This window comes from Pantherophis guttatus, chromosome 13 (assembly GCF_059756535.1).
Source record: "Pantherophis guttatus breed Tessera chromosome 13, ASM5975653v1, whole genome shotgun sequence".
In the NCBI taxonomy this organism is placed as follows: domain Eukaryota; kingdom Metazoa; phylum Chordata; class Lepidosauria; order Squamata; family Colubridae; genus Pantherophis; species Pantherophis guttatus.
The window spans coordinates 23,924,703-23,951,141 of record NC_142075.1 but is presented as its reverse complement, the minus strand read 5'-3'; the positions used below and the strand labels follow the sequence as shown (position 1 = coordinate 23,951,141).

Genomic DNA, 26,439 nt, shown 5'->3' with positions numbered 1-26,439 from the left:
TTATTTACTTCCAAGTAAACGGACGCAACTTTTGGCTGCCTGTTGGCACCCCGGGTTTCTGTCTGGAAGAACTGATGCTGGTTAAATCAGAATTTGTTCGCCTTAAAAGATGGAAACAGCCAGTGTTGTTAGTAAAGGTCCTTCTTGCCTTATGTCCACAATTGGGATCAGAATTTCCAGTTGCTAAACAAGTGGCTGTTGAGTCAATTTTACAACTGTTAATAACAATAGCAATAGCCCTTAGACTTATATACCACTTCACAGTGCTTTCCATTCCTCTCTAAGCGGTTTACAGAGTCAGCCTCTTGCCCCCAACAATTTTGGATCCTCGTTTTACCCATCTCGGAAGGACGGAAGGCTAAGTCAACCTTGAGCCAATCAAGATCGAACTGCTGACAGTGGGGCAAAGTCAGCCTGCAATTCTGCATTCTAACCACTGGAAAGGAAGGAAGGAAGGAAGGAAGGAAGGAAGGAAGGAAGGAAGGAAGGAAGGGAATTTAGACATATATACCGCTTCACAGTGCTTTTACAGCTCTAAGTGGTTTACAGAGTCAGAATATTTGCCCCCAACAATCTGGGTCCTCATTTTACTCACCTCGGAAGGATGAAAGGCTGAGTCAACCTTGAGCCAGTGAGAATCGAACTGCTGGCAGTCGGCAGAATTAGCCTGCAATACTGCACTCTAACCACTGTGTCACCATGGCTCTTAAACAATCACTCTAGTTATTAAGGGAACTATTTGGTTATTAAGTGAATCGGTCTTCCCCCATTGGGTTATCAGAAGCCAGCTGAGAAGGTCACAAATCTTTACTTGCCTTCATTTGATTTTTGGATCTTAAGTTGGATAAACTATTTTTTTAAAAAAATAATATTGTAACACTGTAAATATTGTAGTTCTATTGTTATTTGCTGCCTGATCCCATAAATAAACGGCAGTACCCAGAAATTTTGGGGAGACCACTAACACCTCCCCCCCCCCTTTTTTTTTTTTTTTGCCACAGTACTAAACAGATTTAGCAAATTCTGGAAAAATTGTGTGAATCTAAATAGCTCCTTTCCCTCAAAGCAAAAAAAAAAAAAAATCCCTGTCTTTTTTGCGTGGCTTCATCTAGGCTTAAAATCAGTGAAGAATAATGATGATGATAATCACCACAAACAACAAGTTTTTTCTTAGCTCCGCTTCTCTCCTTTCTAACTCTTTTTAATCATGATTGTATCACGGTTTGAACTAATGATTGTCTTATTTCTTTCCTGTTTTGACTGGCTTGCTCGACGCTGCCCAGGGTCGTTTTCCTTGAGACGGGCGGCCAAATGAATCGGATTAATAAAATAAAATAAAACAAAAAAAAACAACCAGAGCCTTTCCTTTCAAAGGTGAATCGAAAGAAAAACCATCCTACGTCAGTAAAACTGGCCGACGTTTTAATTCTGGATAATTTACAGAAGCCACACAATAGGTAGCAAAGCCCTTCCAGGAGATTGTGTGAAAAACGGTGGTAAGATATGATTGTCATCATGCCTAGTTGATTAGCCAAGAACCCAAACTGAAAAGAAAAAAAAAAGAAGTACGAAATGCAGCTGGTTTCGGAGAAAAGAGAAATACACGGCGGTCACGCATCCAACGAGGAAGATTGCGTTGGCAAAAGGTGTCGGTTGTGTGTTTTGTGTTCCCCTTTGTTTACGTCCTTTGTTTTCGTCCGTTTCGTTTATTTATTTATTTTTTTGCAATCGGTCAGCTTAATGCAATCAGGATATGAAGAGAGGCATATCCCGTTTGGGAAAGGCATTGATTTGCTAATGCAAAATGCCCTTTGGGAGGCAGGAGAAACGAGGAGGAAATATTTCAAGTTTCATTAAGGAGGAAAGCCTTCACCCAACGTCCGGTGGATGAAGAGCCTCGTTCTCGGCACCGGCGGTTTTCTTCTGCTGCACGAATCCAGCGGAGGGAGGGAGGGAGGGAGGGAGGGAGGGGGTGTCGCCTGGTTTTAAACCAGGGAACCTCCTTCTCTTGGGAGTTCCAGTGCTTCGGTTTGATCAAGTCCTTTCGGGGAGATTCAACATCTCGGTGAAAGTTGCCCTTGGGATTTTGTCTTCTTTTTGCTCAAGAGGGCTAGTATAGACACGTATAAAAACGACAAGAGAACAACCACACGGACGACTCGGTGGTGGCCCAGTTTAAAAAAAATAACAGTCCAGCAAGGTGTGTCCCACGAGGTGAACAGGCCCATTTGTGGGGTGTTGTTTTTAAAAACAAAAACCAAGTTAGTAATAATAATAATAATAATAATCCAGGGATATTCCAAAGATCTTGGGAAATAGTCCTGCATCTGCTGGGCCAGGATTCGGCAATTCCTTTGCTGCAGCATCCAGGAAAGAAGGAGGGGGAAGCCAGGAAGACGTCAGCCAGCCTGGCTTCCGGTGGCTCAGCCCCATGGGTTTCAGATTCGTATGTGGAAGGTGCTGTGAAGGAAATGGGAGGGGAAGAAGGAAGCAGGAAGAGGGAGGGAGGGAAGGAAGGAAGGAGAAGGATGTCAAACAGGAAGGAAAGAAGGAAGAAGTAAGGGAGGGAGGGAGAAAGGAAGGAAGGAAAAAAGGGAGGGAGGGGGGAATGGAGAGAGGAAGGAAGGAAGGAAGGAAGGAGAGAGAGAAGGAGGGAGAAGGAACAAACAATATGAGAACAGCTAAGTTGAGATCCACACATCTTAAAGTTGCTAAAACAAACCCTGGTCTAGACTGACAAAATTCACCAAAGCACAACATTTCGTACGAAGCAAAGTTGGCATCTTGCCCAAACACCACTTCTTCAATCGACTTGAATGGCCTGTGGAGTGAACTTGCCTCTTTGGATGTTCCACTATCCTACAGACCTGTGTGCGTGTGTGTGTGAGAGAGTTTCAGCTTCCACAATGATTTATAGAAAACCATTTCCTGCGAAAATGCAGCCAGCCTGGTAGAACGGAACACTTAGCTCCTGCCAGCTGGGAGTGCTAATGGGGCCATTAAAATGCCCAGGGCTTCAAAATGATCACATTTTTTTTTTTAAAAAAAAAAAGGGAAACGATCCCACAAGGATCACATTTTCAGAATCTGTAAGTGCTTCTGCCATTGCCTGGAAGTTTGGGCCTTTGGGATTTAGTACCGGTGGAAGTCATTCCTGGGATTCGGTCAGATATTGCTAGTGGTTCTCAAAAAAAAATTCCTTTCCAATTATCTCTTTCCTTTCAAACTAAGAGACAAGTTTGTCTTCGACTTGAGTCAAGAAAATGCTACCCTCAGTTCCCACAGGAGGAAAATGATCTCCTGGATAGACACAGGTTTTCCAAGCCCGGCCAAGTGGTCTCCTGATCATCTCTAACCTATTCAAATCTGACTCCAGGCCTTGAAACCAGAGTTCTTCAACCTCAGCAAGATCTGTGGACTTCAATTTCCAGAATTCCCCCAACCAACCATACTGGCTTAGGGAATTCTGGGAGTTGAGGTCCACACACTTTAAAGTTGCCAAGGTTGAGGAACACTACAAAGAGTCCTTCCCCACCCCCTCCCAAGTTTTTTATTTTTTATTTTTATTTTTTACAAACACATCAATGCGTGAACAGTGTGGCACCTGGGTGTCATACATTCTAATGCAAATAAAACGAATGGCTTTAGTCATAGTTATTACTTTCAGTCCAATTTATACGTTTCTAATAATGATACATATTTATATAAAATTACAATCTATCATTATTCCATTATTCCACGTTTTCTCTTATTATTACTCTTATTTTATTATATAAAGGTGTATACACTAATATTCCCCTTTTCTCTTAATTCTATCTCTTATTTTAATTTTTAATGATGTCATCATTTGTTAAAAAAACATTTTCTTTCTATCCTACCTAACTTCTAATCATGTCAGCTACCTACAAAAAAGGAGAAAGGAAAGAGAGAGGAAAAGCAAAGCAAATCAAAACAACACCAAAAACAAAAAATCATCTATCCATCATCTCTTACCCGCTTCAACGCTTTAGTTGCTATGCTATTTTTTTCTTTTTGACTTGTCTCCCATATTCCTTTCTAAAATCTTTATCTCTTTCTACATCTGCTTCTTGGCTGGATGGAAACACTGCAAAGGATCCTTGATCGATGGTGGACATGCTCATACCTGAGAAAATCTGGAGCTTTGGAAATCATGTTCTCGAAATCTGAAAATCCAAGCTTCCCATCTCCATCCATGTCGGCTTCTTCAATGACCTTCTCACACACCAGGCTAACCTCCTCCTCAGTCAGCTCTTCCTTGGTCAACTTGTTCAGAGTTTGCTCCAGGTCAGATTTGCAAATGAAGTTGTCGGTGTTAAAATCTAGGCAGGCAAAGACAGGAAAGAAAGAGGTGGTCAGGACGTCACTTTGTTGCCCTCAACTTGGCTGGGACTATGGCTCCCATACCCTGCACTGCAGTCAATGGGATATGGAGTTACTGTTTTTTTTTTTTTAGGGCTCTCTGTATATCTTCACAAAAACTAGTAGATGGGGTAGAATTTTTCTACCTGGGCCCAATATCTAATATTTGAGGGGCCACCACAAAGAAGAGAGGGTCTGTCAGCATTCCAAATTAGGTTCTTTTCCAGCGCTGACATGATTGGAATGAATGAAAGAGAAGAAGCGTTGATTTATTGCTGAGATGAACTTTTACCTAGTTTTCTGCATGCAACAGATAGGGTTACCTGGGTAATGGAGGGTGGGGGCCACATTCCTGTGAAAAGAACGGGACGTAGAGATGGATCTGCATGATGGCCAATGGGACATTGGGGTTGGAGAACGGAAGAGGAGGGGTTGGAAGGAGGGGCCAGTTTGGATACAACTTGAATCAGGAATGTCGGATTTTTCTATTCTTAAATAAAAGTGATTCATTAGAGACTTTGCGCTTGAGAATGAAGTTTATTTAAGATAGCACCGAAACCTGACAGGGTCAACCTATTCTCCAAAGCACCTGAAGTCAGGATAAGAAGCAACGGATGGAAACTAATCAAGGAGGGAAGCAACCTAAAACTAAGGAGAAATGTCCTGAGAGTTTGAACAATTAATCAGTGGAAAAGCTTGATTCCAGAAGTTGTGGATGCTCCAACCCTGGAGGTTTTAAGGAGAGATTGGACAACCATTCGTCTGAAATGGCACAGGGTCTCTTGCTTGAGCAAGTGGTTGGACTAGAAGACCTCCAAGGTCCCTTCCAACACTATTATTCTATTACTGATTGATGTTTTCCAAACTCCCAATAAATTTGATAGGTGGAAAAATATGTGTTCCGACCAAGCTCCCCAAACACGGTAAACCCTCTGAAGTTAACTCAAAGACTCCTTTATTTGGAGCGCCAGCAGTCCTGGCAAAAAGGTTCTCTCTCACCGCAGGCTAACAAGTCCAGCCGGCCGGAAGATGAATAGTTGTCTGCCACATCTATTCATCTCCGCCCCCTGCCTTCCATCCCCAAAGCTAGAGTGGTGCCTCATTAGCAGCGGTGGCTCTTCCGTCCCAAGGACCGGCCCATAGATTTCCACTGCTCTCCTCTCCTCTGCTTTCTGCGCATCCCCACATCAGGCACTGGATCCAGCTGTTCCTCCTCTTCCTCATCAGCCAATCCAGACCTGGGGACTGTTGACTCTCCATCTGAGGGCTGACGGATGGCCGCAACAATATGTATTGATTTATTTCATGTGGCTTTGATATCTAAACTTCAACCAACCCTATCAACCCTCCATTCCTTATCTCCTGGTTGGAATCTACCAAACATCTGGAAAAGGTGTGTTACTTCCTCTCTTCTATCTCTGAAGCTCAATCATGAATCCAGCAAGTGAACAATAGGCTGGCGATTAAAAGGCCAGCACTGAACATTTGTTTTATTGTGTTTCGCTCAATAAGCAGAATTACCATCAGTTCTATTTAATTAGAAACCGGCAGAATGACATTTAGCAGGTTTGCGTATGGACAGTAAATCTGTCGAGGCAGATTTATTGGGGAAAAGGTCTGGCATCTGACAGGTCTTTCCTGCCATGAAGGAAATAAATCACATCCTTCCTTTTTCTTTCTAAAGGTTTTGGGCCTCGTAGCCCTCCAGAAACGGTGTGGTGAAAAGCAGATATTAAAAATTAAATTGACGTTGAAGGATGGCTTTGCTGAAGGAGTTTGGGGAAGTGGGTGAGTTGGTCATACCGGTAGCTACCAGAGACAATTAAGACAAAAAGATTTCCATTTGTTCCATAAAATGCAAAATACTGGAGAGATTCACAGAATCACCACACCTCCAAGAGAAAGACATGCACTGTGGCTGAGAATTTTCAGCTGCTTATCAAGGTAGACGGGGTCTGGGAATTCTGGGAGTTGAAGTCCACCCACTTGAAGTTGTCAAAGTTGAGAAACCCCTAACCTGCTATTATTCCACTCCTTGGCATAAATCTTTAAAAGATCTTAAAAATCTTGCTGAGAATTAGCTGCTTCTCATAAGCATACTGAGAGTATTCTTCTAACCCAGAGTTTCTCAACCTAGAGCCTTGATAGTACAGTGGTTTAATGCACCCTGTTATTAACACAGCTGCCTGCAATTTCTGCTGGTTCGAATCTCTCCAAGGCTCAAGGTTGACTCAGCCTTCCATCCTTTCTAAGGTAGGTGAAATGAGGACCCAGTTTGTGGGGGCAATAAGCTGACTTTGTATAAAATATACAAAAGAATGAAGGCTATTGCTTAACGCACTGTAAGCCGCTCTGAGTCTCCAGAGAAGGGCGGCATATAAATCAAATTTAAAAAAAATAATAATAATAATAAAAAAAACTTTATGTTGGCGGACTTCAACTCCCAGAATTCCTCAGCCAGCACGCTTTAAACTGGGTGGACTTCGACTCCCAGAATTCTCCAATCAGCTGTTCCCCCACCCTGTTATTTTTCTTACCGTAAATCTTAAAGGCATAGATTGCTTTTAGTTCCCGGGGAGCCATTTCACTAAGTACAGAAAACATGTCGACAAAATCATTAAAGCTGAGACTTCCTTCCGGGTCTTCTGAGAAAGAATGAACAATCCGCTGCCTGAAGGGATTTTCCTGCAGAGAGAGACAACGTGTTAGCTCCCTCCATATTTTTTTTTTTTAAAACCTAACATAATAGAAATCAAGGCTGCACAAGCTTAAATGATTATTCAGAAGGCATTATTTAGAAGGCAAAGAAGAATGAGTCTTTTGAAAGAAGCTGTGTCTCTTTTTTTTTAGGCTCCTGTGTGAGTCTGAAGAAATGATTGCAGCTGCTTCGATGAGCCTGTTCAAGAAAGCAAATGGGTCCTTAATGCGACTCATCAAAGCAGCTGCATCTTTTTGTACCCATACCCAATCCTTTCCAGATTTTGCAGTGCATTTCGTGAACAAGCATACAAACAAATCTTTTTTAAAAAAGGGGGGGGGCACCAAATATATTGTACGAGAGAAAACTGTGGGTTAAAAATACAAAAAACTTAAGAAAGCCATTGCAAAAATGGTTCCTTAGAACAGGGGTCTCCAACCTTGGGAACTTTAAGACTTGTGGACTTCAGCTACCAGAATTCGGCACCCAGCTTTGCTTTTAAGAAGTCCATATCAAACAAACAAGCTGGGTGAATTTTAAAAAAACATAAAATAAAATAAAGTCGTATCAATTTAAATTTGAGCCAGCAAGAAGCTGGGATTAAAGTTGGGAAATTGACAGTGTGCCTCAGACAGGAGCAAAGCGTGCGAATGGCTTTCTACAGACATTGTGTCTTCTCTCCCGTCGTTCCCAAAGGAGAACCTGAGATGAAGCGAAAGATAGATCTGCCCAGAGATATAACATCTCAGGGGCCGAAACAGTCTCTCCCATTTCTGGACTTCTCCACTGCTACCCATCGGTGTCTCTTACAACAGACTGCATTACCACTGGATCCAGTTACTCTGATGGCAGTCTGCAGACGGATCCACTCAACACCTTCGGAAGCAGGGAATGGATCAAAATATATATATATCTATCCCTGTGCATTTCTGCTGGGAAAGGCAGACCCTCACAGATATAAGCCATCTTTGGACTCCTTTTATTGAATCTATGACACCCTCTTCCATTTCAATCAAGTGGTGGTGGTGGAAATGGTAAACTGGAAATCATGTCATCAGGAAAAGATATGGAAGGTTTTTTCCCAAAGCTTTAGGATAGGATAGGATAGGATAGGATAGGATAGGATAGGATAGGATAGGATAGGATAGGATTAGAATTAGAATTAGAATTAGAATTAGAATTAGAATTAGAAAAGAATAGAATAGAATAGAATAGAAATAGAAATAGAAATAGAAATAATAGAAATAGAAGGGAAGGGAAGGGAAGGGAAGGGAAGGGAAGGGAAGGGAAGAGAAGAGAAGAGAAGAGAAGAGAAGAGAAGAGAAGAGAAGAGAAGAGAAGAGAAGAGAAGAGAAGAGAAATCTTTATTGGCCAAGTGTGATTGGACAGACAAGGAATTTGTCTTCGGTGCATAAACTCTCAGTGTACATAAAAATACATTCAACAAGAATCATAAGATACAGCACTTAGTGATAGTCATAGGATACTAAATAAACAACCAAATCATACTAAGAAACTAAATAAAACAATATAAATCGTAAAGATACAAGCAACAAGGTTATAGTCATAAGTGGGAGAAGATAGGTAATAGGAAGGATGAGAAGAATAATAGTAATACAGTCTTAGTAAATAGTTTGACGGGTTTTTTTGTGATTGTGCTGCATGAAAGGTTGGTTTTTGCAACAGAAAATATTATGGGAATCTGTTGTGAATTCACTTTGTTTCCTGTTGGAGCCAAGAGTTGTTTAAATAGGGAAGATGCTTTTAATTAGCTCTGGAGAAGAATGATCTATGGACCCAATTTGAGGTTGACAACTCCATTTGGAGCTGCTGTCCATGGTCCTACTTTAATCCTGAAGTCTCCTGGGGCTTCCCCAGAGTGGTGACCAAGCAGAGAAGGAGCTCCCATCTTCACTAGAATTGCAAGAAGGTCCTGAGCAGGGGTGGACAATTATGGCCCCTTTACGACCTGTGGACTTCAACTTTCAGAATTCCTGAACCAACATGGCTGGCTCAGGAATTCTGGGAGTTGAAGTCCAAAGGTCGTAAAGTTGCTCACTCCTGGTCTTGAAGATGAAATCCAGTCTCTCCATTAACTAACATGTGGTTGCGGTCTGAACCCTATTTTCCAATCGGTTAAAATAATGGCATGAAGTTTGGACTTTCAGAGGTGTCTTCAAGATATGGTCAAAACATTTAAGGTACACATGCTGGCACATTCAAAACTCTGTTTTTACTGGCATTGTTTCAATGACATCATTATGGGCCACCTTTTTCTGATAACAACCTGGAGACACACCTGCCTTTTTCCATGTGGAGACCCCAACTAGTTCAGTGAACTCAATAGCAAAAACCAGCTCGTTCAGAACTTCCTATCACCGTTCTATTCTTTACGACCAACTGCTGGCGTCGTTTTTTTTTTTTTCAACCTTGGGAACTCGAAAATGTATGGACTTCAACTCTCATGCTGACTCTGTTTTCCCTCCCAGACGTTTTCTAGAAGACATTAGCAATTACATTAATTCTTCTGCTTTTTTAGGGCAACTCAATCCCAAGAATTGGCCTTCTGGTCTCCTGTTCCCTGCTGTTGATCTCTCTGTGAATATATGAAGTTACAAGGCTATAGATATAGTGTAAACCAATCCCCCTTAGGGGTGAGAACAGGTCAAAGCCACTAAGGAGCATGGCCGGATAGAAGCTAGGCCAAGGGTTATCTTGCACAAGGGTTCCTCCAGTGTGGAGGAAAAGAGGAAGTCAAAAAGGAGTACCCCAAAAGCAAAATAGTCAAATAAAGACCAACAACAACAAAAGAATTCAATTACGGAGAATTTGGTGCTTTCTGAGCTTGGTTGTTTTCTTTCAGACATTTCACTTCCGAACTAGGTAACATCATCCGTGCTAATGAATGTCAGGTTTGCTCCCTGTTTATATATAGCAACTTGCCCTGTCCATGTTGGTGGGATGTGGTTTTCTCCCCTTGGCAATTGGTTAGGGTATTGTTTTCTGCTCAGTTATTTGTCTGGTGTTAATTCCTGTTTATCTGGGCGCCGGTTACTGCAGACGATGTGTTCTGGCTTTCCACCCCCTCTTCTTAGCTCTTTTATTAGCTCTTTTCAATGGCATGTAAATGTGATTTATCTCTACGTGTGGATGGCTGATGGATTTTCTTCTATTGGGAGAATTCAATTAGCCAAAAAAAAAAGAAAAGAAAAATCAATACTCTACTGAAAAAGAGATATGTAACATTCTTGCCGGGCAATAAAAACCAACTGTTTAGGGCAAATGGTTTAGCATAAAATCTATTCGTGCTCATTATTATGGTCTGTTCCCATCCCAATTTGCTTTGCAAAGGCAGAGAAAGAATTTCAGCTTATCAATACCATGGCCATCCGTATAGAAAGCTATCCATGTCAATGTTTACGAGCCCGTCATCTCAATGCAGAAGTCTTAATGGGAGAATTTTAAATCTTTAAAACAAGAGACCAGATTTTTGCAGACACATCTGTAAAACCTGCAAATTTTACAGCCTTCTCTGCTTCCCGCCCCCAAAGATTTTATAGGCTGCCTGCTGGAAAATATCAATAAGAAATAAGGCTGAACTCGCCCTGCCATACCTTTAATTCCGGCATGTTTTCTATGAGCTGCAGAGGGAGCTTAACATCTGGATTCTTGGTGTAATCCATGGGAACCATGTTCGGTGCCAGTTCGTGATAGCGGCCATGCAACCTGTAAGGAAACAGATCACAGCTATGGATCAAGAAGATGGTACTTAGGTAAGGTTTGATTCCTAGCTTCCAGAAGTGTCATCAGCCTTCCCATGAGCTGATTTTTTTTTTTTTTTTGCTCCTTCTGGCCACCCCGGGAAGATCTGGCACCAAAACTGTGATTTCCCGTCAGGTTAATGGAATGCTCGGGACCCCAAACAGGCTGCACGTGAAACTAAGTCTCGGATTCTCCTTTTCAAAATGAGAGAAAAACTTTTCTTGGAAATCCCAAAAAATGAACATCAGTGGTACAGAAGTCACAACTCTGCCGCCCCTACATGACATGTGGGACCCTCTGGGAGCCTGGGAGGCCAGGAAAAAATAATAATAATAACCCTACATTTTGGGGGAATTGCTATGAGACTTGGTCCAAGAAATAAGGTCGGATTGCAGACATATTGATTCTCCTGGTGTTGATGATTCTAAGCTCCCTGTTCTGCCAGCCTCATCCAGGTTAAAGTTTTGCCCCAGAGACATCATAAAAAGTTGCTTCGATACGAAAAAAACCTGGGGAAGTAACAACCTGCTTTTCCCATCCCGCCTTCCGCTGACACATTTTGTTCTCTTAAAAGTATCCCTCTCTGAAAGAACTCCGAGTCCTGCAGCCTTGGCTGGACCAGAATAAATTATGGTCCTCTCTGGTTTTACCTTTCAGGTACACTGCACACAACAGGGACATCTCTGCTAGGGTGAGGAAAGGAGAGAAAAAACAAAACAAAAAAAAAAAACCCTCGGATTCCTAAAGAGAGCCCACCCTGGACAACAGGGTTAGCAGAGCGTCGTCTCGTGAATTCAAATAAACACAAATGGATTATTGACTTTTCAGCTGAGATGATGGGCTTGGAATTGGAAGAGGATAATGATCTTCTCAAGAGAAATACAAATAATAGCTTTAGTTCATTAAGCCTGGAGATCGTAGTTTTCTACCAAGTCATCACACACACACACACACACACACACACACACACACACACACACAAATGGCTTTGTTCTAAGCAGCAGCATAATTTTTGCAGCCGAATTGTAATTAGTCCTCTGTGGAATTTACCGGAGGCATAAATATGGCAGAAAGAATGGCAGGTTGAAAGATCAGGCGGCTTCTTGCACTTGTTGTACAAGACATCGTATCTTTTCCTTCTCTGGGGACAGATTAGTGTTTGGAATGGGCTGATCTCATCAAAATAGCCGTGACTGTTTTGGGAAATTGTAAAGTAAAGGAAGCGACCGATCGTAGAGTAGGAAACTGGTCTCATTGGGAAAACGTTGGTCCGTATACCAGATACACCTGCATTTGACCAGACAAAACCCAGGTAACGAAATCTGTTCCCTTCCTAGAATCCTCTCTCTTTTCTTAACAGGTGAGCCGGCGTTTGAATAAATGTGCCAGCCCTGGAGCCCATCTTTTTCTCTGGATCTTCAGGGCTGCCACACTTAGTGCTGTGGGAAACTGGGAAGGGGGATTGCATGGAGTTGCAGGGATATCTAGCCAAAATAACATTCTTTTCTCAGAGAGTCAAGGACATCCTGCCCTGCACCTTGAGTGGTGTGACTGGGAGGCATCTCCAGTTGGGACGGTGCATTGATTGGATCATGTGATGGGACACATGGGTGGAGAAGGAAGAGACTTGGACTTTCTTTTGGGTGAGGAAAACCTGGAAGCTTTCAGGTTCGGGTTTTCCCAGGTGTGCCAATATGACATCTCTAATAAAATGGAACTTTGAGGAATTTCTAGCCTCAGAGTCTTCTTTTGTTGAGTGGGAGGGTGTTACTTGGAACCCTGACAAAATGGACCCGTCTAAATTTAGTTGAAGGACCCATCAGGCAGTTTGCATAAAGCATGGCAGTTACCTTGTTTCAGCCGAAATCAACGGAATGAAAATAATAATGATGATGATGATGATGATGATGATGATGATGATAATGATGATGATGAATAGGGAGGACTTTGTTTTTATCCATGGGCTCATCCCAGATGTTTTGTTGAGTTTGCCCACAATTCTGGGGTGTGACTTTCTCAGAACTTGGGAGGAGAAGCACAACAGAGCTCCGAAACAGCCCCTGTTCATTTGCGGTTCACCTGTACTCTTTACGTTCAAGGTAGGAAAGCTTCTTCTAATTCCTTGTCCCCCCACCCCAAGGAAGGACTTGAGCAACATCTGGCGCCTCTTCCTGGACAAACCTGGAGGGTGGAACAAAGTGTGTGTTCTGCTTACCTGAGGATCTCCTTTCGCGTGAAGAAGGTGCAATCCTGTAGGAGAACAGAAAGAGAAAAGGGAAATGAGGTTTCCCCATTGCAGGGGATCTGCTGAGGAGAAGACCTCTTCATGTGCTGCAGAGGAGGAGGCGGCCTCTGGCTTGAGCAAGGGGCTGGACTAGAGTGCCAGTTATTAAGACGGGTTCTTTTCCTGCCTACGGAGTGGCTGATGGGCTCAGGAGTCCCTCCAGGCTCGATTGGGTGGCTGAATAAAGCTATACAGAGAATGCAGAGAGATGGTTTCTCTCGTCCTTCTAGAGATGAAAGAATAACAGAGTTGGGAGGGACCTTGGAGGTCTTCTAGTCCAACCCTCCACTCAATCAGGAGATCCTACCCCATTCCAGGCAAGTGGCTGCCCAATCTCTTCTTGAAAACCTCCAGCGATGGAGCACCCAGAACTTCTGGAGGCAAGTCCAGATTCATTGTCCTCACAGTCAGGAAGTTTCTCCTTAGTTCTAAGTTGGTTCTTTCCTAGATTAGTTTCCCGTTTCTTCAAGGGGGCTTTGGAAAATAGGTTTACTCCCCCTCCCATTCTCTTCTTTGTGGCAACCCCTAAAATATTGGGACCCTGCTGGAGAACCCTGCAAGAGAAACAAGCCAGGATCCCTCCCCTGAATTTGCACATTCTTGCACCGCTGGGGCAGGAGGGTGTCAGTGGCCCTTTGCAAAAGGAAACACAGGAAACAAAGAAATGCTGGTTAAACCCCCTACACACACACACACACACACACACACACGGACACACACACACACAGACACACACACACACACACACACACACCAGGAGCTTTCTTTTTTCCTCGTGTAATTATATCAGCCAGGATCAGTAGCCAAGATCGTTACTTAACCAGAAGGGAAGTCCGAGGCTGGGCCGGGCAACGGTAATCCAAACTTCCAAGGGAGAAGAAAAACTGAGCCCTCCCACCCAGAGTCCTGTTTCCAAGCTCCATTAAGTTGAAAGCCTTTTCGGCCTTCCGGAGTCAAACCTTGGAGGCCAGCACCGTATTCGGCAGCCTCCACTGTGCCTGTACATGGAAGCTCTACTTTTAGCCCCGTTTCTCGGCTGGGAATGGTTTTGAAAGCATCCCCGTTTATTGCAGGCTAATGGCTTCGGATCGACCCGTTCCGAGGGAAATGGCCTGGGAGTTCAGTTTCCTTGCAAGCGGAATTAGCATTATTAGCATCAAGAGAGAGAGAGAGAGAGAGAGAGAGAGAGAATAAACTAACTAATAAACTAAACTGTTAAAGTAAACCAATCCAATCCAATCCAATCCAAACCAAACCAATAAATAAAATAAAATAAAATAAAATAAAATAAAATAAAATAAAATAAAATAAAATAAAATAAAATAAAATAAAATAAAATAAAATAAAAAGGTACGTCAAAGATTGGCAGAAAAGCTTTTTCAGAATTAAAATGAGCCACGTTTTCTGCGATTTACAAATGCGTCTGCTCAGCCTCTATCCAACTGAATTATGTATTATTATTATTATTATTATTATTATTATTATTATTATTATTATTATTATTTTACAGTAGGATCCTGGCTTTGTATAAATAGTCAGCCAGAAAGACCAAAACTGAGACTGGCAAAAAGTGAATTATCCTCTAAGAATATGAGAGTCTGATGAAATAGAAAGGATGCTTCCAAAAATTTCCCTTCAGGAGAGTCCCTTCCAAGACAGCTCTTTTTTTTCCAACCGCAAGAATCTATTCCTTTCTTCTTTCTACTTGATGGAAATGGCCGTTTCAGCAAGATTCATTTCTGATTCTTACCATGGCTTCCTGCCCTCCCCCTTTTTTTTCTTTATCTTTGTGTAAAGTTTTACTGAGTCTGACATGGTGCCCTTCATAATAAAATAATTTCCAATGAGATCATGCAGGTTAAACACCACAGAGCTAAAATAATTCTACTGCCCTTTTTGTCTTGCTGAATTTGCAGAGATAAAGACTCTGCTTGGAGTTTTGAAAGGTGGAAGGTTTAGCTCCCCTTTTAAATAATAATTTATTATTATTATTATTATTATTATTATTATTATTATTATTATTATATTATTATTGTTTAGCCTATAGCTATATCAATGTACAAGGTTCAAACGCGTATTACCAATAAAATCCTATACAAACAATTACCGATTTTTATTGGTAATACGTGTTTGAACCTTGTACGTTGATATGGCCTATAGGCTAATTAATAAATAATATTAACTAATATTATGTATCTACAACATATTATTTCTAGAATAAAAACAATGCCTGAGTGGAAGGCGTCTGTGAGGTCATCTAGTCTAACCCCCCCCGCCCCCCAATTAGATTTCCTGCAGAACATTCACACAGTGCCCAAGTAAAAGGGTGAGTTTGCATAACACAAATAAGTCACAAGTTAGCCTCATGAACCGATCTTGGCAAGCTGTACAAATATACCAGCTTGCTAGATTTTTCCCAGAGTTGGTTCAGCGTGTTGTGGGAATGCATCAAAGCGAAGAAATCTGAAACCTCATTTGAAGAATCAAGAGCTGCAACAAAATGTTACGGCGTAGACGGGCTTGCTCCTGGATTATGGGAATTGTGCTCCAAAATTTCTGAAGGGCACCGACTCAACCGCGAGATGTTTCCATGCATTTTTTTGTTAAACAATACACTTCGTTGCAACTTTTCCCTAAACTGACATAACCATGGAGGCTGTTTTACTTTAAAATTGTGGATTTGAACCTCGGCGTTGAATTCTCCAACTTGCAAGGGTGTCACTCACCCTCCTTCTGAACCTTCCAGACAGAAAGGAGCCCACGCCAATTTCTCTTCCCTTAGGAAGACTTCAAAAGGAAGTCAGGGAAGGTAATTATGCAGACATCGGCCACAGCACAATAACCCGTTTCATTTTTATTAATTGACTGGCTGGAACGGAAAAACGAAGCCGTCTCCAAAAAAAGAACCCCAGAACTTCCAATGGTTCTTCCCAATTCAGACCGTCTAATCTAGGCCAGCCTGGGTCTTTGTGTGGGAAAATGGGCTCCTATTTAACGTTGGCCAGTAGACCAGGTGATGGGAGTGGAGAGTCCCATCCTCCAGTTTCCACTGGACCTCTCGTGATGGGAGGATGATGAGACTCGGATGTCTCTGCTGAAGATCAGCTGAGTAAGGCATGGACCATTCTGACGTCCAGCAGGGCCAGTCAGGCAGCCTCATTCATACGAAAGGCTCCTGCAGGGTTTCACCTCTTGCAGGTTGGCGCATCAGTTTGAAAGGGGGCATCCTGAGGCAACGAAGCCCATCCAGGTGGGGTGTGGGCAGCAGTTTCCCTGGCACAGATAGGGAGGGGTCTTTACGGCAGGACTACTACAAAGCTCAGGACGAGTTCTGGCACTCGCTTCTTCACCCACCACAGCTTTCATCTAAAGCAGAGGTGTCCAACGTTGGCAGCTTGAAGACTTATGAGTTCCCAGAATTCCCAAGCCGGCATAGCTTGAAGACTTGTGGACTTCAACTCCCAGAATTCCCAGGGAGCTGGCTAAGGAATTCTGGGAGTTGAACTCCACAAGTCTTCAAGTTGCCAAGATTGGACAGCCTGATTTAAAGGCTTCAGGATTCAACTCAACACACCTTGGGCTTTCCAAGGAGGACCATCTGCCCCAAACTTCTCTCTCTCTCCCCCTCCCCCTCTCTCTATCACTATCTCTTCCTTCTTCCTCTCTCTCTCATCCCTCTCTCTATCTCCCCACCTCTCTCTCCCTTCTCTCACCCTCTCCCACTCCCTTCTCTATCTCTATCTCCCTCTCCCTCCCTCTCTCCCTCTCCCTCCCTCTCTCCATCTCTTTCTCCCACCCTCACCCTCTCCATCTCTCTCTCCCTCCCTCTCTCACTTCTCTCCCTCTCCCACTCCCTTCTCTATCTCTATCTCCCTCTCCATCTAACCCTTCTCTCTCCCCCTCCCTCCCTCTCCATCTCTCTCTCTCCCTCCCTCTCTCATTCTCCCACTCTCTCACCCTCTCCATCTCTCTCTCCCTCTCCATCTCTCTCCCTTTTCTCTCTTCCCCCATCCTAGAAAACTGCCTCTCAGCCCAGTCTGACCCCAAGGCCAGATCGAAGGAGGGGCCCCATCGCAAGGAAGTCTCCTAACCGAGCACCCAAGCTTAAAGAAAGGTGGCTCCCCCCAGGAAAGAGAAGATCCTGTTTGGGATTTTTGGGAGACCCACCAGCCTTCATCGCCACCCGCTGAAGCCCGACACAAGAGAGCCTCGTGCTCCCCCTCCACCCCGAGCATCCCCAAGCCCAGCCCAGCCCAGCTCACCTGATAGGCGTCTAATTGTTCATCCGTAAAGATGGTTTGCTTGTTCCCCATTTTCGAAGGAGGCGCCTTCCCGTGTCCAGATGCGTCCCATGCCAAGATTTAGGGCCTGGGGGTCTTGCTGGCATCGAGGCCAAGCATGCAACGTGACCAGATCGAGGAGAAAAAAAAAAGGGAGAGAGAGAAAAAAAAAAATCTCACACCTGCATCAAAAGATTTGCGGTGGCCGTTCTCCCTGCAGAGGAAAGGGGTTAAACTCCCCCATGAAGATCAGACCCAGGGAAGGCTGTTTGGGCTCCCTCTTTTCTCCCTGGGGGGGCGGCAGGAGGGCTTTGCTGGAGGGAGACGATCGGAGGAGACGCCTCTGAGATCTGGAGAAACCATCTCGGCTGCCTCAGATCTCAAAGGCACGGAGGGAAATCGAAGACGGTCCTCCTTTCGGGCTCTCCCATCGTGCGCTGCGTGGTTTCGGGCACACGGTGGCAGCACTTCATCTCGTTTTTATGGCAAATAGATTCCATACAGATGGACAGAGTTGGAAGGGACCTTGTAGGTCATCTAGCCCAACCCAACCCCGCCCAAGCAGGAGACGCTACACCGTTTCTGACAGATGGCAGTCCAGTCTCTTCTTCAAAGCCTTCCAGGGATGAAGCTCCCGCAAGAAGATAAAATGCCCTTGCCCGGATTTATCAATGCTTCTGTTTGATCTGTCCGCCGACCAAAATAAGAACGATGCATCTGTATTATAGAGAAGGGGAGCAGAGGATGAGAAGAACAAACAGCAAAATAACATAGTGGGAAGGGACCTTGGAGGTCATCTAGTCCAACCCCTCTGCTCAGGCAGGAGACCCTATCGCATTCCGGACAAGTGGCTGTCCAGTCTCTTCTTTAAAATCTCCAGTGTTGGAGCCCCCACAACTTCTGAAGGTGAGCTGTTCCATTGGTTGATTGTTCTCACCCTCAGGAAATTTCTCCTTAGTTCTAGGTTGCTTCTCTCCTTTAATTAGTTAAAATTTAACTAATTAAATTTTAGGAAGGCAATAGAAACACCACTTGGGAATTTATTTACTTTGGGAGTAATAGGCTTTCCTTTCAAGACGCAAATTACATTTTAAATCGGTGGCTATTTAATTCCTATGTAAGCATGAAATGATCTGTTACTCTTTGGTTGTAAACCACGTTCTGTATTTTCCAAAGCACCCAAAAGGCAGGCAAGGAACAAGGGATGGAAACCGATCAAGGAGAGATTCAACCTAGAACAAAGGAGGAACTTCCTGGCAGCGAGAACAATCAACCGACGGAACAATTTGCCTTCAGAAGTTGTGAGAGCTTCATCACTGGAAGCTTTCAAGAAGAGATTGGACTGCCATCTGTCAAAAATGGTATAGGGTCTCCTGCTTGGGTGGAGGGTTGGACTAGATGACCTCCAAGGTCCCTTCCAACTGTTATTCTATTCTATTCTATTCTATTCTATTCTACTCTGCTCTATTCCATTCTATTCCCTCTTCATTCTACTCTACTCTACTCTACTCTACTCTACTCTACTCTACTCTACTCTACTCTATTCCATTCTATTCCCTCTTCATTTTATTCTATTCTATTCTATTCTATTCTACTCTATTCTACTCTATTCTATTCTATTCTATTCTATTTTTCCATTGTTCTATTCTATTCTATTCTATTCTATTCTATTCTTCCATTGTTCTATTCTTTTCTATTCTATTTTTCCATTGTTCTATTCTATTCTATTCTATTCTATTCTATTCTATTCTATTCTATTCTATTCTAATTTTCCACTGTTCTAATCGCACATGGAGAGTATGAATTCATGCGAGGTCACGTGGCGAGTTCTAGTCCTTTGCATAGCCCCGCCCTCAACAGCTCTTAGGTGCCGCGCGGACCAATCAGGAAAGGCTCCTCCCCGGTCGCCGCGGAGGAGGGACGGGGCGTAGGCCTCCTCGCCTCCCACCAATCCGCTGCCAGCCCACGGTAGTCGGCGGGCGCTGATTGGCCGGCGCATCCCCAACGCAGCGCCGGCGAGGAGGCCGCGGCCGATTCCTTCCCTTCAGACCCGCGGCGTGACCGAGCCGGCGAGGAGGTGAAAGGGTCGCCGCTGCCGCCTACGCTCCCTTCGCCATGGCTACGTCTTCCTGGGTTCCGAAGGTGAGGCGGGCCGTGAGGTGACCTTGGCTTCTCCCTCAGGAGGACCCCCGGGTGGCCCCGTGGGAAGTCTCGCGAGAGTTGGATCGCCCCTCCCTTCCCGGCTGTGTGTATGTGGGGGTGAATTCCGTGACTCCTGCTCGGGCGCCCTTTGACGGGTTCGCCCTTGGCGCCTCGCGGGGCCCGGAACCACAACTCCCGGCAGGCCTTTCCCTTCTTTGGCGCGCGGGGGTTGTTGGGAGCTGTAGTGCGGCAACTGCCTTGAATCAATTGCGGTCTGCGGTTCTTCTGAAGGGACCGAATCACAACTCCCGGCAGCCTCCGCGGCAGGCCGAGAGGTGGCTGGGAGTTGTAGGCCAGCACCCTTGCAGCCAGGTGGGAACCTCTGCCCTTCCTCTGGCCCTGCTTGCCTCTTATCGAGGCTGATCCCCCCCACACACACACACACACCTGGCTGCGTCCTCACAACAACCCCGTGGGGTAGGCCAGGAGGAAAGGGGGGAGGGCTGCTTGCATTGGGGTTGAGTGACAGATGTGACCCCCCCACTCTTTTGGGGAAGGATTCCTGTTATTCACAGGCTCATCATTGTCTGCTGGCTATTATTATTATTTAACTTGACTTGTTTTATATCTATCTACCTAACAACCAGCTGGCACACAAGACAATTTATAAGCTAAGGAAAACAGGACGAAACAATTCTGCTGATTATGTTACCTAGTATGGTAACGAAACGTTCAGAAACTAAATTGAAGCAAGCTTGGAGAGCAAACCACTGCCAATATCTATCTATCTCGATATCTAAATATAAATATCTATATAGATATAAATATATAATATATAAATACATAGATTCTATATAAAATGATAAATCACTATATTTTCATGATATCCACAATTATCGCTTCTATATAGGTAATATTAGAGCCGCCTCTTTGGTGAGACGGGGCATCATTCAAAATAAAATTATTGCCCTTTTCAATGATATGATGATCACCCGGCTTGCTTTGAAAGAGTGGTTTCCATAGGAACACCTTGACAGTTTTCACTGGTGCCAAACATCTGGTATTTCCCATAGTAAAATAATAATAATAATAATATTGCAAGACAGTTTCTGATACAAGTGTGAAGCTGAAGAATAAGGGCTGCGACTGAGTGTGGTATTATCTTTATGGTGCCCTGGGATGCCCAAAATTCCCTGCAGGTGAGTGACAGGGAGGGATATCTCTGCCTTCTTCAGTTTTCAAACCCCACGGCTTGGTTCTGCTTCTCCTGAGCTGATTTGTTTAGTTAGTTGTAAATTTGGTGCTGATTTAATGCAGCGGATGCTTTCTGTTGGTCCGGCTGCTAAAATTAACTATATTCTTATTTTCATTGCTATAGGTCTTTCGTTTTCTTGGGGGGTTCAGAATTCAGAAACAGGTGACCAGAAATTTTGCTAGTAATGTGAGTATACTAAGTCTAGTTGTTTTCATCCCCACCCACCTTCCTTTTTAAAGATACTTTACCAGAGGGTTGTAGAAAAGCAAAATAAGACCATGCTGGCTGGAGATTCAGGAAGTTAAAAGTCTTAAAGTTGCCAATTTTGAAAAAACATTGCTTTAAAGCAGTGGAAGGAAAAGAGACTAGTTCTATTTCCTGTGCCGTGAGGAAAATGTGTAGAAAATAATTTATCTTTAATGGGGTGAGTGCTAGGGGTGTACAAAAGCATCACAAGCATGAAATTGCTAAGATGTCCTGTAAGAATTGAAAAACATTCCGTTCCAAACTGAAAATGCTCAAAACCGTTCAGATCACATTTGAGGCAGCTGTTTGGCATTCAGGATTGGGCACTCTGTAAAAAAGTTGTGCTTCCATGTTTCAAAAATTTGCCTCCCTCCACGTAACAGCCAAGCAGGGTCAACTTTTAGATAATGTGCGGAAATAGGGATTTGCTCTCAATGGTTCTCAGAGTAGTGGATTGGAATGGCTGGCATGAACAGATTGGTACCCTAAGCGTGTCACAAAACCTGCTAGGTTTTCTTTAATAATCAGATCAATCTTTTTAGCTCATCGTTTAAAACAGGAGTGGGCAACCTGAGGGCCCCCTTTTAAAACAAAGAAAGCAAACTCCTTTACATAATAATCTGAACCATTTCACATTGCAAGGATGATGTCTGAATTCTGTATCCATAAAAAGGCAGCAGGTCAGGGAAGCCCAAGAAAATAAAATCTGCGTTCCTCTCACTGAGTGAAAAATGCACAGAAATCACAGGGCGTCATTTAAAGTCCAAATAATCTCCAGGTTTGTTTGTTTTTCTTTGAAACCATCTTTAAGCATAACATCTGATGGATGAGGGTTTATTTTGTTTTTGTTTTGTTTTTCTTCTAGCCTCAGACGGTAACGTTGATCCCAGGAGATGGTATTGGGCCTGAAATCTCTGCTGCTGTGATGGAGATTTTTGAAGCTGCTAAGGTAAACCTGGCCAGGGATGGTTTCATGGGTTTGGTTATCCCTTCTGAAGAAACGGCGGCTTTACTCCTTGGTCGCACTTTCCTGAGGACAACAATGAGGGTAGTTAATAATGCCCACCCACCCCCAAAAAAATGTGTTTAGGTCCCTGTTCAGTTTGAAGAAAGAATCGTGACTGCCATCCAAGGACCCGGAGGGAAGTGGATGATACCCCAAGATGCCAAAGAGTCTATGGACAAGAACAAAATAGGATTAAAAGGTACTTGGCTGGAAAGGAAGAACTATTAAGTTTTGCTGCAGTTCTGGAAATAAGCCCGTGCTTGAATTCCACTACATAACGGTTAGAAATATGCCAAGAAGGTCCCGTTTCTTGTGTCTTTTTTAAATCACATTTTAGTGTGGGTGTAAAAAACAAAATGTTGCTTCGTTCACTGCCAGTTTCTAAATGTTGTGCTGCCAGTGAGGACTTTCCCACATCTCTTGTGCCTCTGCTTGTTTTCCAGGCCCTTTGAAAACTCCCATAGCTGCTGGCCACCCGTCCATGAACTTGCTGCTCCGTAAAACGTTTGACCTGTATGCCAATATCCGTCCTTGCGTGTCCATCGAGGGCTACAAGACCCCTTACACAGATGTGGACATTGTCACCATACGAGAGAACACGGAAGGCGAATACAGCGGCATTGAGCACGTGGTACGTAGTTTGAGTGGACATTAATTCCAGCCACCCCACACGCCTAGATTATGCAGGCTGCTTGAATTTAACAAAAGACTTCAGTGAAATTAACTTTTAACCGCCGCTTAACTTGGTTTTTCCAAGTTTTTCATAACCCTCCTTTTTTTTTTTTTTTTGCTCCTTGCTTAACCTTTGTGTGTCTTTCAGATTGTGGATGGTGTTGTGCAAAGCATTAAACTCATCACCGAGGACGCAAGCAAGCGGATTGCTGATTTTGCTTTTGAATATGCCAGGAATAATCAGAGGAGCAAAGTTACGGCTGTGCACAAAGCTAACATTATGTAGGTGCTGATAAAATGACTCCAAGCCTTTCCAATTCTTATTCCAATTTTCAGAATCCTAACTGCTTTTTTTTTTTTTTTTTTTAACCAAGCCATGTTTTCTGCCACAACACATTGTCAGAGAAAGAGAGGTGGTGTATTGGAGGCTTATTTTTGGCAGACAGATATTATTCAATTTAAGACTCGATCCTTGGTCTCCGCTTTTCCAAATTAACTCGCTAAAAGAAAGCTTTTATAATTGCTTAGCTACAGATGATTGAAGACTACTTGTAAATAATAATTTTAAAAACCCGTTTGCATGCCTGGACCTCGAACCTGGGTTGCTTTTCTTTGTGTGCAGGCGAATGTCTGATGGCCTCTTTCTGAAAAAATGCAGAGAAGCCGCAGAAAACTGTAAAGATATTAAGTTTAATGAAATGTACCTCGACACCGTGTGTCTGAATGTGAGTATATAATATATGATGAGACATTTAAGCGGCCACTGTTCTAGTTTTGTTAAAAACTACTGTTACCTGTCTTTCTTTTTTCTTCAGATGGTGCAGGATCCATCTCACTTTGATGTCCTCGTCATGCCAAATTTGTACGGGGACATCCTTAGGCAAGTAGTGTTGAGTTGATGGTGGTCCATGTGGGTGGGAGATGTGTCCAAACGTTCTCCTCTGGTGCAACCTGATTTTGCTTCCCTGCTACAGAGCTTAGACTTCTCAAATATCTTCCACTGCAAAGGCTAATTGTCCTTTCTCCCACTCTCTGCTGTGTGTGGGGTTTTTTTTTTCTTTCAGCGATCTGTGCGCAGGCTTGATTGGGGGTCTTGGTGTGACTCCCAGTGGGAACATCGGTGCTAACGGAGTTGCAATCTTTGAATCGGTAAGGTCTTGATTGCGACATGGACTTAGCTTGTTAGACTGGCCTTTGGTGGGTAGCAATGGGTCAGTGGGATGAGGATGCTTTCTCTTCGCAGGTTCACGGAACAGCTCCGGATATTGCCGGGAAAGACTTGGCCAACCCAACGGCGCTTATCTTGAGTGCTGTCATGATGCTGCGTCACATGGAAATGCAAGACTTCGCCATGAAAATAGAAACGGCTTGCTTCGATACCATCAAAGACCAGAAGGTAGATCTTGGCTAAGGTTCACCAAACTGAGGTGACTTTGGGAAGGTCACATTCTGGGACTGAATGCCTGTTTATTTAGGTTCAGGCCTTCCATGTCTGAAATAACAGCACTTTTCCCAAAATGAATTAGGCATTGACTAGGTCAGGAGTGAGCAACGATAGCAACTTTGTGATCAGTGGACTTCAACTCCCAGAATTCCGGAGCCAGCATGTGGCTGGCTCAGGAATTCTGGGAGTTGAAGTCCACGGGTCGTATAGTCACCATAATTGCCCAATTAGACTTAGTGATAATGGTTTTATCACCCTTTGCTATTCTACTGTATAAATGATACTGTTAGCACTATCCATTAAGAGATAAGGTGACAAGATGCCAAAAGTTGCATCTCATTCCAGGCTGAAAAGCAGGAACTGTGAATTTATTCTGTCTTTCAGCACAAATCTTATAAAACAGAAGTTTTACTTGTGTGTGGCCTATAAATTTGATGTTAGAAAAATTAGATCAGGTAGCCTGTTCAGTTTTCCCGTTCATAAATGATCTTAACTTCCATGCACAATTAGCAAAATTTCCTTTCCTAATTTTAGGTCTTGACCAAAGATTTGGGAGGCAACGCCAAATGTTCAGAGTTCACCGCAGAGATCTGTCGCAGAGTGAAAGCCATGGAATAGAAGCCGTCTCCGTGTCCTCCTGGTTTCAATCCCTCCTAAAGGATGCTGTTATTTATTACATGTCACGTCCATTTTTTTCTTTTTCTAGAAATAAATTCCATTTCCATTGCTTGAAACGATAAAATTGTTAGCTACCCTTACATTTCAGACCCCTCTACTTTCCAGAAACACTCCAAAACTTGAAGTAATATTTTTTTTTCTCACCCCAGCAGTAGAAGACACTCCTCAAGCTGTCCTTAAGCAGCTTCCTCGCCTTAAGATAGCACAAAATAAAAAATTTCCTTTGGAAATAGAATTATTTTTTTCATTACTCACTCCTGGAACCTGCCTTTCCAAAGCATAAAGACTTAAAACTCTGGGCATTTCAACTTGTGTACATAAAACGTCAAATATCCAGATTTTAAGGGCAGAAGGAATATCATTCACGATAAAAAAAATAGCACATTATCCTCATACAGCTTCAGTATTTTTTTTTTACACATCATCTCTTGCTCTTAGCATTTTCCAACACTGATCTGTTCTATCCATTGCCTTTGTCTGCTGCTGATTATGAAGGGAACGCTAATGCTTTTTTTAAAAAAAAAAAAATATTTATCTTGGTGAATATCAAATATATATTTTGGGGTTGGAATGTATCTGCAGGCCGTTTGTATCGTGCTTGGCGTTTATAGAGCTTTAGGTTATATTTCAGCACGCTGCTCTGCAATGAACTGGGTTTCAAAGCACTACAGTAAAAAAAGAAACCAGAAATGCATTTGGTGTGAGGTGGGACGACATGGAGAATGCTGACGGTTGCTTGATTTGTTTTTGTTCCAGGTGATGTGAGCAAATACAAAATGCATTCTAAGGTGGGAGTTTTCTCCTTTTGCAGAGGGATCAATGAATGAAATCTCCTTTGTCTCGTGGGAACAGATGTTGGTGGAAGAGAGGAATTGCAGAGATGCTGGGTACGAAAGCATCAATATTTCTGCTGCTAGTATTTCCAATCCTTAAAGATGGAATCTTTCTTTTCCTTGGAAATTCTTGGAAGTCCTGTTGGCCTTTCCTTATGTAGTCCACTATCCTGCAAACCTTTAGAAAAGGAGTGTCCAACCTTGGCACTTTTAAGACTTGCGGACTTCAACTCCCCAACAGCCACGCTGGCTGGGGAATTCTGGGAGATGAAGTCCGCAAGTCTTAAAAGTTGCCAAGATTGGACACCTTTATTTTAGAATGTCTTGCATTGATTCGCTAGCCAGCTTCTGTCACTTGTGGCACATTCCCATTGAGTTCCCAAGTTTGGAGATAACGAGTTACGGCAGGATCACCGATCTAACCAGGACTGCCAACCTCCAGCTTGGTGGGGAATTTTGGGAGGGGGTGGTGATATTCATTTCCATTGAAATCAGACCAGCAGAACTGCTTGCCTTGCTACCAAGAATTCCATTTGGTATTCTCAATGGTCAGAAAAGTAGCCGTGAGGCAGCCAGCTTTATCCTGTGTGTGATTCTGCACGGTGTTTAATGCAGTCACTTTCATATCTCTGTATGGGCTCAAAACCTGGGAAAGTTTGACTAGTCCAAACTCTGTTTTTGCAGCTGTCTGTAATAAATGAGGTGGGGGCTTGCCATTTGATGCATAACGAGAGGGAAATAAAAGACTTTACAAAGAAA

General features: G+C 43.4%; 2 protein-coding genes across 3 annotated transcripts; one reads left to right on the top strand and one right to left on the bottom strand.

Moving 5' to 3' along the window:
* Positions 1 to 1,401: 1,401 nt before the first annotated feature.
* On the bottom strand, positions 1,402 to 17,845 carry CIB2 (calcium and integrin binding family member 2). 2 transcript variants are annotated; one of them, XM_034409444.3, is made up of 6 exons: positions 17,387 to 17,845; positions 13,056 to 13,090; positions 10,693 to 10,804; positions 6,918 to 7,065; positions 4,145 to 4,340; positions 1,402 to 2,460 (listed from the first exon to the last, which is right to left on the bottom strand). In XM_034409444.3, exons 1-6 carry the CDS (start codon positions 17,435 to 17,437, stop codon positions 2,439 to 2,441), a joined length of 564 nt encoding a protein of 187 aa, XP_034265335.1. In that variant the 5' UTR covers positions 17,438 to 17,845; the 3' UTR covers positions 1,402 to 2,438. The 2 variants fall into 2 exon arrangements, with proteins under 2 accessions (XP_034265335.1, XP_087734438.1); XM_087878312.1 differs by lacking the exon at positions 17,387 to 17,845 and adding an exon at positions 13,946 to 14,155 and having other exon boundaries at positions 2,091 to 2,460.
* Positions 17,846 to 19,245: 1,400 nt separating this feature from the next.
* On the top strand, positions 19,246 to 26,439 carry IDH3A (isocitrate dehydrogenase (NAD(+)) 3 catalytic subunit alpha). The gene is made up of 11 exons (XM_034409449.2): positions 19,246 to 19,546; positions 20,925 to 20,987; positions 21,913 to 21,996; positions 22,138 to 22,252; positions 22,497 to 22,684; positions 22,874 to 23,007; positions 23,348 to 23,450; positions 23,541 to 23,605; positions 23,790 to 23,874; positions 23,969 to 24,121; positions 24,704 to 26,439. The coding sequence occupies exons 1-11, from the start codon at positions 19,520 to 19,522 to the stop codon at positions 24,785 to 24,787; spliced, it is 1,101 nt and encodes a 366-aa protein (XP_034265340.2). The 5' UTR covers positions 19,246 to 19,519; the 3' UTR covers positions 24,788 to 26,439.

Excerpts from the sequence above, each read along its gene's own strand:
- CIB2 (XM_087878312.1), bottom strand. The coding sequence starts at position 14,047 with ATGGAGCTTGGAAACAGGACTCTGGGTGGGAGGGCTCAGTTTTTCTTC. Across the intron at positions 7,066-10,692 it reads AAAACATGCCGGAATTAAAG|GAAAATCCCTTCAGGCAGCG; the intron begins GTATGGCAGGGC and ends CTCTCTCTGCAG. Across the intron at positions 4,341-6,917 it reads CTATGCCTTTAAGATTTACG|ATTTTAACACCGACAACTTC; the intron begins GTAAGAAAAATA and ends TTGCCTGCCTAG.
- IDH3A (XM_034409449.2), top strand. The coding sequence starts at position 19,520 with ATGGCTACGTCTTCCTGGGTTCCGAAG. Across the intron at positions 23,008-23,347 it reads GTGCACAAAGCTAACATTAT|GCGAATGTCTGATGGCCTCT; the intron begins GTAGGTGCTGAT and ends CTTTGTGTGCAG. Across the intron at positions 23,451-23,540 it reads TCGACACCGTGTGTCTGAAT|ATGGTGCAGGATCCATCTCA; the intron begins GTGAGTATATAA and ends TTTTTTCTTCAG.